Source organism: Giardia intestinalis, chromosome 5 (assembly GCF_000002435.2).
Source record: "Giardia intestinalis strain WB C6 chromosome 5, whole genome shotgun sequence".
NCBI lineage: Eukaryota > Fornicata > Diplomonadida > Hexamitidae > Giardia > Giardia duodenalis.
In genome coordinates this window covers 3,748,316-3,761,067 of record NC_051860.1, presented here as the reverse complement: position 1 = coordinate 3,761,067, position 12,752 = coordinate 3,748,316, and the positions used below count along the sequence as shown (strand labels likewise).

The 12,752-nt window shown below is 46.0% G+C and overlaps 6 protein-coding genes across 6 annotated transcripts; 1 reads left to right on the top strand and 5 right to left on the bottom strand.

Moving 5' to 3' along the window:
• Positions 1-4: 4 nt before the first annotated feature.
• Positions 5-1,309, bottom strand: GL50803_0017449 (putative RIO kinase 1; the record flags this gene model as incomplete). The annotated part of the gene is made up of 1 exon (XM_001708530.1): positions 5-1,309. One exon carries the CDS (start codon positions 1,307-1,309, stop codon positions 5-7), a length of 1,305 nt encoding a protein of 434 aa, XP_001708582.1.
• A 95-nt stretch (positions 1,310-1,404) lies between these two features.
• Positions 1,405-5,286, bottom strand: GL50803_0017448 (DNA-directed RNA polymerase RPB2; the record flags this gene model as incomplete). The annotated part of the gene is made up of 1 exon (XM_001708531.1): positions 1,405-5,286. One exon carries the CDS (start codon positions 5,284-5,286, stop codon positions 1,405-1,407), a length of 3,882 nt encoding a protein of 1,293 aa, XP_001708583.1.
• Positions 5,287-5,368: 82 nt separating this feature from the next.
• On the bottom strand, positions 5,369-6,181 carry GL50803_009157 (uncharacterized protein; the record flags this gene model as incomplete). Its single annotated transcript, XM_001708532.1, has 1 exon — positions 5,369-6,181. One exon carries the CDS (start codon positions 6,179-6,181, stop codon positions 5,369-5,371), a length of 813 nt encoding a protein of 270 aa, XP_001708584.1.
• Positions 6,182-6,257: 76 nt separating this feature from the next.
• Positions 6,258-9,269, top strand: GL50803_0091334 (Kinase, NEK; the record flags this gene model as incomplete). Its single annotated transcript, XM_001708533.1, has 1 exon — positions 6,258-9,269. The coding sequence occupies one exon, from the start codon at positions 6,258-6,260 to the stop codon at positions 9,267-9,269; it is 3,012 nt and encodes a 1,003-aa protein (XP_001708585.1).
• Positions 9,270-9,339: 70 nt separating this feature from the next.
• Positions 9,340-10,998, bottom strand: GL50803_009155 (Ribonuclease; the record flags this gene model as incomplete). Its single annotated transcript, XM_001708535.1, has 1 exon — positions 9,340-10,998. One exon carries the CDS (start codon positions 10,996-10,998, stop codon positions 9,340-9,342), a length of 1,659 nt encoding a protein of 552 aa, XP_001708587.1.
• An 82-nt stretch (positions 10,999-11,080) lies between these two features.
• On the bottom strand, positions 11,081-12,604 carry GL50803_009154 (GARP-like protein 3; the record flags this gene model as incomplete). Its single annotated transcript, XM_001708536.1, has 1 exon — positions 11,081-12,604. One exon carries the CDS (start codon positions 12,602-12,604, stop codon positions 11,081-11,083), a length of 1,524 nt encoding a protein of 507 aa, XP_001708588.1.
• Between the last annotated feature and the right edge of the window lie 148 nt (positions 12,605-12,752).

The following is a 12,752-nucleotide window of genomic DNA, read 5'->3' as shown; positions in this document are numbered from 1 at the left end:
TCTATTATGCACGTCTTCTGCGTGCAAGAAGCTCGGCTCGTTTCTTAACGCTCTTGGGGATCTTCTTTGTGCGGCGCTCCTGTGCATCCCTCTTAACCTCCTTCTGTATTTCGCGCCATTCCTCTTTGCTATAGTCCGATCGACTAAGCATCTTAAGGTTGCGTTCTCGCTCCTCTATCTCCTCATTGGCCTCAGAAGAATTTTGATCTGATTCAGATTGCTCGCTGTCACTATCATCACTTTCATAGAGCTCAATATTAAGCGCTTGAAGCTGACTGTAGTCTGCATAGTTATTATCTAAGTAATCGGTAGCTGTGATTGCGCTAAGGCTTTCAAAAACAGGATAGTTGACGATATCCCTCTCTCCATTGACTTCTTCTGGAGTGTACAACCTCGCACACTCCGCTCTTAGATAGCGTATGTATGCCGTGAGTTTAGGATCTAGGGAAGGCGCATTGCGTGGACTCATACTATCATACTCTACAACATTTGCTGGCCGACAGTACATGTCATCTGTCTTTGGGATGTTTGGACTACATATAAACGCTAAAACCTCACGAGCTGAAAGCACCGGGATGCCTTGTCGTGCAAAGAAAAAATTAATATTAATGATATCTATCCGTAGAAACTGAAGGGCGTTAGGGTGTGTCACATGAACAGATTGGCCCATGTCGATGAGATAAAGCTTCTTGTTGAGGTATAAAAGATTATATTCAGAGAGATCTCCATGTACAAGGCCTGCGCCAATATAGAGAGTACGGAGAACTCTCATGATGGACCAGTAAAGCTTGATTATCCTAGCTTGTGAAAGATCAGAAATAACGTCCTTCAAGCGAGGAGCTGGTGCACGATCATATCCTATAAATTCCAGCCCAATCATGGTCGTGGTGATAAAGAGAGGCTTGGGAATACAAATAGAACCCAGTTGTTGGGTTCGAATCAAATTTCTAAATTCCTTTTCGGCCCAGAGCTTCACCATACGTCTGGAATTGGACTTCTGAGATCGTGTGACCGTTTCAAATCTATGTTCACCTTCTACGTACTCAATCCTGTTTCTAAAACTCAGTATGGATGTGGAATAGATCTTCAATGCCACATTGCCCGCTTCTGAGTTGCAAAGAAACACATTGGCTTCTTTGCCTGTATTAATAACAGAATCAACAGAGAGCAAGGCACCCTTTTCGATTAGTCTGAAAATCAGCTTTCTTACTCGATCATCAAGGACCAAGTTTGTCGTAGCCCTATCACTCTTGTCATCGTACTTGCGCGCATGCTTGACGCGATTTGTGACGGTCCGCAGCTGATTCATGTTGCTTTAATATGTTGATCCTAGTGCAATTTTTATTTCCAGCGTGAGGTCAGCACACTTAGATTTACTGAGGCACTGGAGCGCGAAAGTAGCACTCAGTGGGTCTCCACCTCAATGCGTGGAAAGACTCCCATGCCTATTATCTCCTGAAAGAAAAGTTTGGCTGCATATGGTATTGTGATCCTTGCAAAGCTATCTGTTGTGGAGCTTTCGCTACATATCATACAGTGAGGAGATTTCTTTGTGGTGAGCTTGCGTGAGTCAGCATGCCAACAGATTATACCGCAGTTTTGGCAAACTAGGAATTCAGACACATCTGAGCTGAAAAGTAGACGGTCACGAAGAATCGCAGTGGCTCCATGAGCAATGAAGGCATCCTTTTCCATTTCACCAATGCGCATTCCGCCATAGTTACTGCGTCCCTCATTAGGCTGTCTTGTCAATGTGACAATTGGGCCTGTGTTACGACTACTTATTTTATCTAGAACCATGTGCTTAAGGCGCTGATAGAAGGTTGGTCCGATAAATATGCGGTAGGTCATCATCTCGCCCGTCATACCATTCATCATTGCCTCATAGTTGTGCTTCTGATACCCACGTGCGTGCAAGTCCGCAGCGATTTGCTTGTCTGTTGACCCTGGGGGCGCGTTGAATGCAGTCCCGTCCACTTCGTGGCCAGACAGGGCACCAAGCTTGGACGCAACGGACTCCATGAGCTGCCCTATGGTCATCCGCGAGGGGATCGCGTGTGGATTCATGATTATGTCTGGCGTTATCCCATCCAGGGTAAAGGGGAGATCTTCGTGTCTAAGGAGCATACCAACTGTCCCCTTCTGGCCGTGCCTGCTGCTGAACTTATCACCCAGTTGCGGCACTCGGCTGCTGCGAACACGCACCTTAGCCAGTAGTGACCCCTCAGCGCCCGTGGTGTTAGAGTCCACACCTTCTGAAAGAAAGCTTTGCTCCCGAAGGTCGGGGGCGATAATTACTGAGTCAACACGCCCTGTTTCCTCCATTTTGACCTTCAAAGAGACATCTTGAAAGTCGTATGTCGAGACTGCCCGGCTATTCATCGATCGCTTATTTGGTCGAATCTTTCCAATAATTAAGCGCTGGCTATTAACGGCATTCCCCACTCGCGGCAATCCATCTGCCTCCAAGTACGACGCACATCCAGGGTCTTTTATTCCCTTAATATTTGGGCCTATAGGCCTGCAAAACTTCTCAATCCGATCTGGAGCATTTATACTGGAGGCTGCAGAGCTGATCATCTCTTCATATGTGTGATAATACGTTGCGCGCATAAACCCTCTATCAACCGCGGATTGAGACATGATGAGAGAGTCTTCCTGGTTGAAACCTGAGTACACAGCAATAGCAATTATCACATTCTGACCGGCAGGGAGATAGCGGAACTTCACATGAGGCATGGATCGGGTCGTGACCAGTGGCAATTGGGGATAATGCATGACATTTATTCCAGACGTATCGAACCGTTTGAGATAGTTTAGTGCGTAGATCCCTACCGCCTGCTTTCCCATGGATGCCTGGTACAAGTTACGAGGAGATTGATTATGATCTGGGAATGGAATAAGTGACGTTATTGCTGAAAGAACCATTGATGGATGTATTTCGAGATGTGTGTAGTTATTTGCTAATGGAATGTTATGTGCCTTTATATAATTAATGGCGTTGTCTTCGCCGTGGGCCAGTATGATATCTCTTATGGTATGTGCCTTTTGAATCTCCTCTTTGAAGTGGTAAATATCCATACAGATAAGGGCCATCTCCTCTTCGTTGGGGTCCAGAAATTCGATCATGCACTTTCCAGTCCCTAGCCCCGACAACAGGCTGTTCCATTGCTCCATTTGTGGGATCGTGGCGAGAGTCTCCACATCTTCTTCTGTGATGGCTAGGCTCAGGTTTGTTACTAATTTTAGGGTCGGATGGATGTCTGTTATCACAACAAATACAGGCCTTGTCACTCGTCCTTCGTCACTGCTGATAGATATCTCCTGCTTGTGTGCTAGATATGAAATGCTGACTTCACGGTTAATTTTTCCCTCGAATCGCCATCTTTTAAGATCTGTTATGAGGCGCTGCACGTACTCTCGATCTATAAAGCCCAACCAGGAGCCATTAAGAAATATCTTTACGTCACTGACTAACTTCTTAGCATTTGTGACTGTGTGGAAGGACTTTAAGACAGAAATAGGGCCGTGAGAGGCCTGCACACGATATTCCGTTAAAAGCTTACGTAGATCGTGCTCATCTTTCGGATTGTCTAGGGTCACATTCGCCATTAATGAAAAGTTCTTGATGAGACCAACCTTGGCGCCCTCGGGGGTTTCTGCTGGACACATGTATCCAAATTGAGTTGTATGGAGCAAGCGGGGCCCTATTGCTTTAGAGGTCTCTTCAACACTCGAACTGGACCGTCTGATCTGGCTGAGGGCACTGGTATAGCTTAGTCTGACGAGGCTCTGGGAGACACCCGATTTCGTGTTACCCACTACCTCGTTCGTCTTCCAGGTGCCTGTTGACAGGGCAGATGTTATATTCTTTGAGATATAGCTTGTGGCAGCAACCTTTATACGGTCAAGGAGACGCCTAGGGTCTTCGAGTCCTGGTACCTTGCCATGAGTGTCATACTTCGACTGAGGTATGAACGAGCTGCCCTCAATGTTCGGGCTGACCATGCTGATATCCTCTTTAACTTTCAAAATAGAGCCAGTATCGTGTAACTTTCGCGCCAATCTGCGAAGAAACAATTCATATTCAAATCGGAATTTATCTGCCAGCAAGGACCCAGTCAGTTGTAGACGCTTACCTCCCCAGTGATCTCTGTCATCTGGGGAACGTCTCCCTACCACTGTTTGAAGCAAAAGGTTGGTCATATACCCAATGAAAAACGCCTTATCGAGATGAAACTCCGGGGTAACTCCGATGTGTGGTAGAAGACGTGTTGACAGATGACTCATGAGGCGGTCATACTTTGCTTTGGCACTATCCATTTGCTCTCCCACAACAAGTCTTCCGGCGAGAAACTCAATACATTTATCCTTGCTTGACTGAGGCGTAGAGCAGAATAAGTTATAGCTGGGCAGAAGGTGCTCGATAAGCTCTGTGTCGGACTCGTCAGGGACGACTATTGAAAGAAGGTCTCGTGCTGCATAAACATTGTCTTGCCAAAGGGCTAAAATAAGTAAAAATAACGGAAGATCGTCCCGTATTCCTTGCATAGTGAATGTTATCTGCGGCTGATTAATATCTTGAATCGTTCTGCCCCACTTGTTAGTGCTCCAATACTTTAGGACTACCTTACTGTGCAAATTCTTTGTAGAATTGGTGGAGACTAGCTGTGCAGTGTATGGAATTTTTGAACCAGGGTCACCTGGGAGAATAAGAAGCCTGTTTGGCCTATTTCCTTCTTGGGCAATTACAGCCTTTTCAGCCCCCCTAATAATGAAGTATCCACCCTCGTCATACGGACACTCGTCATTAATAATCCTATGAGCCTTAATGTCGCTTCCTGCCACCTTGTTAGTGTTCAGATAACACAGACACGAATTAACCATGACAGGGAAGAGGCAGAAATCGATAAGCTTTGGTTCATAAGTGACTTCTTGGACAAGCCCCTCATTATTACTGAACGAATACTGCTGGATGGTATAGGAAATCTTGACCTTGATGGCCGCCATGTAGCTAGACGACTGGATGCGACAATCATTTGGCTTGATGTGGACGTTTGGCTCTAGTTGCGGGTCGGAAAAGGAGAGGATGTGATTATAGCAGCAGAAGTTCTCGGTTCGCGTGACCTGGATCGGAGGAAAGGAGGCCATGATATTCTTCATTGTGTGCTTGACAAAATGATTATAGCTATCTATTTGCATGGCAGCAAGCCCACGGCAGTAGAACCACGAGTCCACAACCTTCCATACTTTCGCCTCGGATATGCAACCGTCCGTACCATCCATTTTTTAAGAAAAAGTGAGCCAGAAAAATCCCATTCACTCTTCAAAGGTCCAGAGACAACTGTGGAATGGATATGTTAATACGTCATGCGGATACTTCGTAGTTCCGTAGATATTGACCTATCAATTCTTTATATAGCGCTAACAACTCAACAAGATCGTCCTCCGAAAAGACGGGTCCATCACGCGTGTTAGCGGCTTTGAATAATGTGCTAAGTGCGTTCTTTATTGCATAACATTCAAGAATTGAGGAGCCCTTAGAGTCTATAGTAGACCTCAACATAGTTTCTGGATTGAACGGCGTGTGGACTTGCTTAGCTATTTGGTTCCTGTCATTGCAGGCCTTGAAGATTGTATCTATTCTGGATAGGCGCTTCAGTTGAACTGGATTCTTGATGATTTTTTCGGCATTGTCTATAGAGTCTTTGAGAGCATAGTAGGACGACGTATATCCTAGGGTGGGAGCATCCTTCAGGTCACTAAGCAGCATCCGCATGTTACTAAGAAAGCTTTGAGCAGAGAACGACCTCTTGTAAGTGATCCTGTACGTGGGCCGGTCCTTTTCGCGTCTGACATCAAAGAAGGGACTGGTGATATTGTACCAAAGCTTAGTCGTCATGTAAGGCCTTGGCTGCTCACTTGGATATCCGTAGGGGATTGGTGCCATAATTAACAATATGACGCCGGAAATATCAACTTCGCAGCCAATAGTAAAGTATGTCAAGCCGTTGTGAAGGGTCTTGGGCCTCCCACTCCAAGATTTAATGATAACCCCTTGTATCTGAAACCGATCCTTGTCCCTATCTACACTGTTCCATAGGTCCACAACCCTATCTACATTGACGTACTGCCCAATTTTCCGTATTCTCGCTTCAACAGAGTCAGCCCCGCTGTTCATTGTCTGGAAAGTCAGTCCTGGAGCTTTTTATAGTTTATTCTTATAGTTTGTAACGTCGCGACAAAAATTATCCTCTATGGCCTTATCTCACCTCGAGATAGCCTATGAACTTTCAGAGCCAGTTGCACAAGATCCTTATTTAATAATCCGGCACGCCATTAGACGCGCTGATCATCGGATTTGCATGTGCCACAGTCTCTCTTACAGCAGGCTTCTGGCCGATGGTGAATCGCCGTGCTTTGACGATATCGACCTCTGGTCTCAGCTGAGCCATCCGTGCCTACTGAAAATTCATGAGGTGCTCCATGAGGTGCAGTCCAAGCAGGTGCACATTGTGGTAGATGAGCCACTAGGGCAGAGCATGCGTGATGTTATATCTAAAAACGAGAAACACAACAGGTATGTCGACGAAAAGACCCAATGGAAGGCGTTGTCTTCCCTCGCCGATGCCTTGGCGTATCTGCACTCTCCCATCAGAACGAATACCCGAGTCAACCGGCGGATGGCCCATCGCTACATTTGCCCTGATACTATTTATGTTCTAGAGTCAGGCGTTGCCCAGCTGGGCCCGCCACCACTGCTACATCTGCTGGGGATCCGACAGCTTTCAGATATGCCCACATCAGCTCACAGGTACCTCGCCCCTGAGATCCTCATGATGCGCTCCTATGGAGATAAGGTCGATATCTGGAGTTTGGGCTGTACCCTCTTTGAATACGGTTCGAACAAGCCCTTTATCATAGACACACAGCCCGCTTTAATAGAAAAGCGGTGCCAAGAATTCTACGGAAACGTTGCCATGTATAATCTTTCCCCAGTAATGATAAAGCTTCTCTCATCTCTCTTAGAGTTCCAAGAAGACTTGAGGATATCTGCTGTCGATCTACGTCAGCATTTCAGAATCAAAGACACTCTTCTAGACCCCGATACTCTAGACTATTACGGACGAAATCATGATATAGCAAGAAGCTGTGGTTATATCACCTCTTCGGCAGTCTCTGACACTACCAGTGATAGGGCAACCTCTAGTGCTTCTAGTGTATCAAGCACTTGTGCCATTGAGTCTTCCTCGCAAATACCAACGCTGGATACTGTTAGCATGACGCGTAAAACCCTTCCTCTGGCAGACGGAGCTGTCTTTGGGAGAAACAGTGTCATAGCAACGTCAAGGGAACCGGTGACTCTCACTGTGGAGACTGTACCCCTGACTTCACATAAAAATAAGTTGAATAGCAAACAAGTAACACTTGTCCCTGAGCAAAAAGAGCATGTACTTGACAATACTGAGCAAGAGATTAGTGAAAAGAAGCAGTGGTTATCTGAAAATAATTACGGCATCAATCCTGATTTACCCATCTTGAAATATGCACCTGATATTGTTGATAGGCTAGTTATAGACTTTCTAAATAATCATGACATCAATACCATAACCATCGAAGACATCTTAAATAGAGTAACACGCCTAGTACCGGGGTACTTCCCCCTATCAGACGATTTAAAAACCCACAAGTATACCAGTTCCGATTTAGTTGATATGAATGTCATAAAGGATGTGCTGGAAGAGCGGCTGAAACCATACCGTGAGCAATTACTGACTTCGTCAACTGTTACGCGGCCTGCTACCTTCCATTATGGGGAGAGATTCCTTCCCAAGCTGCATAGGAGCAATCTGGGTCCAGTAGTGCTTAACCCGGAGTCTCGTGTGTTTAGGAAGGAGCCACTGAGTGCAGAATTAGAGAATCAGCTGACCCAAGCCTCCAGTACGACAGGTCATGAAGAGAGTTTGCCACCAATATCGACCGGCGCCCTTGCCATGGCAGCTCGTAGCAATGCGAATCCACCGAATAGGAACGTATCCCTCGGTGCCTACAATATCACCGCCATTTTGCATGATAAATATCTGGAAGAAACTCCTGCTGATGCACTGGTCTTAAAACGACAGTACTTTGTTCTATTTCCAAATCTACTCTTGCCTGACTTATGGGCGCCTGATGTAACTGGTTTGATGCGTGCCGCAGCGACCAATGACATGAACACCTTGCGACACCTGGTGTGTGACGAAAGGCAGCTGAGAGCGGTTGATGACTGTGGGCGGACGGCTTTGATGTATGCTGCTGCTAACAACTCCATCGATGCCGTGGAGATGCTGATGCGATATGAGGCTGGTTTTATCTCCAACGACGGAGCTACAGCCTTGATGTTTGCCTCCCAAAGAGGAAGTAATGATGTGGTTAAACTACTTCTTCATCAGGAGGCACAACTGCAGACAAATAGTGGTACAACAGCGCTAATGATAGCTGCAAAGTATTATCGCGCGACAACCGCATACATATTATTGGATCTTGAAGCAGGAATTCAGGATGCAAGTGGGAAAACAGCCCTGATGTATGCTTCTCTAAATGGTGACGAAGAAATAGCGTTTCTGCTGGCTCCCAGAGAATCAGGAATCCAAAATATCAACGGAGAAACTGCCCTAATGCATGCGTTAGCAAATGGCAATAATCACATAGCACGGTTGCTTTACTTCAGAGAAGCCGGGCGTGTGTCAAATACTAAAAGCACTGCATTAATGCTTTGTGCAAAGACTAACAATCTCGAAATAGGACGGGAGCTGGTGGAAAAGGAAGGCCGTCTTCGAAACACCCATGGAGACACAGCGCTAATGCACGCGGCATCTGCTGGAAACATTGACCTTGTGGCTTTGCTACATAGAATCGAAGGTAAGATGCAGAATACAGGAGGACTTACGGCCATGATGATAGCCGCACAAAAGGGGCACTTAGACGTTGTCAGGATGCTGTCAGCAGCTGAGATGAGGATTAAGGATTATGCCGGAAACACCGCTCTCATGTACGCAGCTCAGAACAATCGTATAGACATCGTAAAGTATTTGTCCGACATAGAGGGTGGAATGCAACGAACAACCGGAGAGACTGCATTGGTTGATGCGATATTAATGAATAACACGGACATTGTTAAAGTTCTTGCGCCTTTGGAACGCACTCTTCTCCTCACCGATGGGAGGACCCCCGGAGATATTGCTAGAAGCGTTAACAATGAAGAAGTAAGTCTAATAATAGGAATCTGATCATGTGATGGGGGGCTATGATACAAGCTTGCTTTCATTACTCAGGTTTTTTAACTATTAACTGTTACACTTAGTCTGTATCTGCTCTTACGGTTGTCACAGAGGAATAGGGCTTATAAATGTCACCAACAACGTTGATGAATAGACCCAGTTCCCTGACGTGAGAGCGCATTTTTATATAAGCGTCTAGTTTGTCCAGGTAAATCCTTGTTGACTCACTAATACTCTCCTGTATGGAATCTAGAGTTAATGCGTTCCAATCCACGTTCTCCTCTAGAGAAAAAACGGGCATCTCGAATAGGATGGGGTGCGTAGAGATATCGCGAACAGAGTTTTTAGATACAATAGACACAGGCGCCTGGGTGGCATTTGCGTCAACCTCTTTCTGTCCTGCAATAGCGTCAGGTTCTGCAGCAAGGGTAGGTGCTTCCGGAACTTCTTGCTGCTCATTTTGTGCACCTGGCTCGCTTCTCAGCGGCTCTTGTTGGGGAGCAGGATTGAAAACATCGCGTCCACACAGGGGGCAAAGCGTGTTCCCGCTCACAATCCAACTCTGAATGCAATCCTTGTGGTAAAGATGGTTGCACGGAAGCTTCCTCACCGGATTGTTTTTCCCCTCATCACCAAATAGCGTGAAGCTGCCCATGCATATGCTGCAGGCCTCAATGCTCTCATGCGCGTCTGGGTTAGTGGATACTACGTCGAGGGGAAGTCCGTATATCTCCTCGCAGCTGGGCTGCACTAATATGTTAAACTTGTTCATAATCAAGCGTGCACGTTGCATTCTCTTCCAGCTCTTGGAGCAATGAATAAAGGACTCATTAAGACTGAAGAGTTCCACAAAGAAGATATAGAAGTAGCGAGATTGTAGCCCCAGATGGCCTTTGTTATGTGCTGTACCCTTCATCAGGTCTGCAATAGAGTCTGCCTTGAAGGCATGAGCTACTGAGTTGAGGGTGACTACGAAAATGATGCCGAACTCTAGCAAGTCTAGAGAAAGCGTTGCAAGAGTCTTTGCGTAAATGACCTCGGGCTTTCGTCCATTCTGAGCAGAGTTGTTAAAAATGGTCAGTCCTCCTTCGGCAAGCACCTTGAAATACTGAATCATGAGTTTTAGTGCAACAAATAGACTCGTGCGGTAATAAAATGGCATAGGACCGTCTCTATGGTCCTTAAAGAAGCGTAGAGAAGAGTAGATAACTACCGGAATGACAATGGTCGGTCGTAGAAGCTCCCATCTGAGAATTCTTAGCTTGCGACGGTGGTGCTCCTGAGCCTCTTCGGCAATAAAGTTGTTGTTGGTGTCTATTTCTGAAAGTAGAGTATTCATGCGGTAACTATAAAATTCGACAACTACTCGCATATGTGAAAGTACTACGGCCATACTCAGTGTCTTAAGAGCCCCAATGTTGAGATAGTTATGAAATGACGCCCATTTAACAATGTTGAAAAACGTTGTAACGTAAGAAAAGAGGACTACATGATAGATCTGCAAAAGCTCCATGTTGGTTGTTCTAGGGAAAAGGATGTGTCTTATGGAAAGAACTATCAGAAAGAGCAAGGATTCAAAGAGCAGGACCGTCATGGTACGTGTGAGGGTGAAGCGCTCAACAGCAATCAATCTCTCGTAAATCCCTTCTGCATCCTTCGTAAAGACTAGAATAATAATACTGGCAACGAGAAAAGAGGCTAAGGGAACAAGAAACTCCATAGCAACATACGATTTCATCTTTTTATATGTCTGAAAAACCCAAGTTGACTAGAGAGTAACTCCACTGGCTAACTCCGCTTGTTTACTCACTCAGATTTACTCACTCAACTGGATAAAGCTCATTGTTGGTCTGAAATTCTGGGTGGACGTGGTGTCTTTTCAGTTGGCTCTTTGGATTGAGTTTATAATACTTACGAATGGCCAGTCTCCGTTTCTGCAGACGTGATTGGACCATCCGTTGTGTTAAATTTGGAATGTGATGGCGCAGTTCATCCCATATGGCCTTATCAGTTGCTCTGTCGACTCCAATCCGATGATGGACCCGATCGAATAATTCTGCTTGCTCACGCGTCCAGTAAAAGGGTGTCTGCGAGCTCTGAGCGTCTCCCGATGAGGTAGAAGCGCGCCTGGGCTTCCGTCGTGTAGCATAGGTCTGAGAATGTAGAGGCTGGAGACCATGAGAAACCATGGCGTGTGCAGACGGTTGGGTCAGAGGTGGTTGCAGCTGGATTGGGTGTCCCAAAGCGGCGACAGTATATTGTATTGGTTGACCTGCGATGATACCAGGACAATAATATGCAGGGATCTGAGGTGTTAGAGTAAGAGGAGTTGAGTAGGGGAACACGCTAGTGGAGGGATAATGTGACCCCATTGTCTGAAAGTTAGTGCCATTCAAAGAGCTAATGGATATAGCTGAGCCGCTGTGCTGTATAACGGAATTATCAAGCACAGAAACGACGCTATCTGAGGTAGGAGATGGTGTCAAAAGATCCATTGTGATTGACCCCACATGATCCGCAGTAGATAGAGGCCCAACAACCCCCATTTTTGGAAACCCGGGGTCTCCATAGTAAACGCCTGTAGGCAGGATCTGTCCCATTTCATTCAAAGATGGGGGATACACTACCTGCTCGACATCGACATTCTCGGTGTTCATCGCCGGAGCAGAGATTGACTCAGGAGCCGAACAAAATGAATTCAAAGATATGCCAGGACGAATACTTACTCTATTTGTGGTAAAGACCGCAGGGGTCTGACGCAGCCTCTGACCGGCACGGACCTCCTTCACGAATGCAGTCCGAAAGGCAGGGCTGATTGCTGAATCAAACGATCCGTTGAAAGGAAGCTCAAGGCACAACTGACAACGTGCCTGCTCAGAGCCCTCGGGCGGTGCTTGTACCTCTTTAATTTCAGAATTACTTACATCGCTTTCAACAGGGACAATCAGGCCAGAATCCTTGATAGAATCCTTACTATTACTTATATTGTTTGTAGAATACATTGTGTGGCAGTTTGATGCTTGGGTAGATGTATTGATAGGGTCGCTAAACTTTCCAGTACATTGAGGTTGCTCAACCAACATCGCACCAAGACTGGGACGAAGCAAAGCCGTGGGCGGAGCCACTGTGTTGTCGTCACAGTAATTCTCATAAAGAGGACGGATACAGGAGAGCTGCTGAAGAGTATAAGCAGATTCATTGATCATGGAGGACAGGTCGTTCCGTACAACTCCTTGGTTCTGATAAACTAGTGGCCACCCCAACTGAAAAACCGAAAGGTCACCGGCGGAGAGCATGTCTGTCTTGACTGGTAATGGGGTGGTCATTAAACCTGTAGCATTCATTTTATTGACAAGCTAGTTTATGTTTTGATTGCAAATCTTCATGAAAAGAGTAGAGGAGCTAGATACTAGTTTGGTCCAGTATTTCTTGCGAGATTGTCATCTTGTCACTATGAATACTTTCGTCAACTTATTTTCAAAAAAATATAAC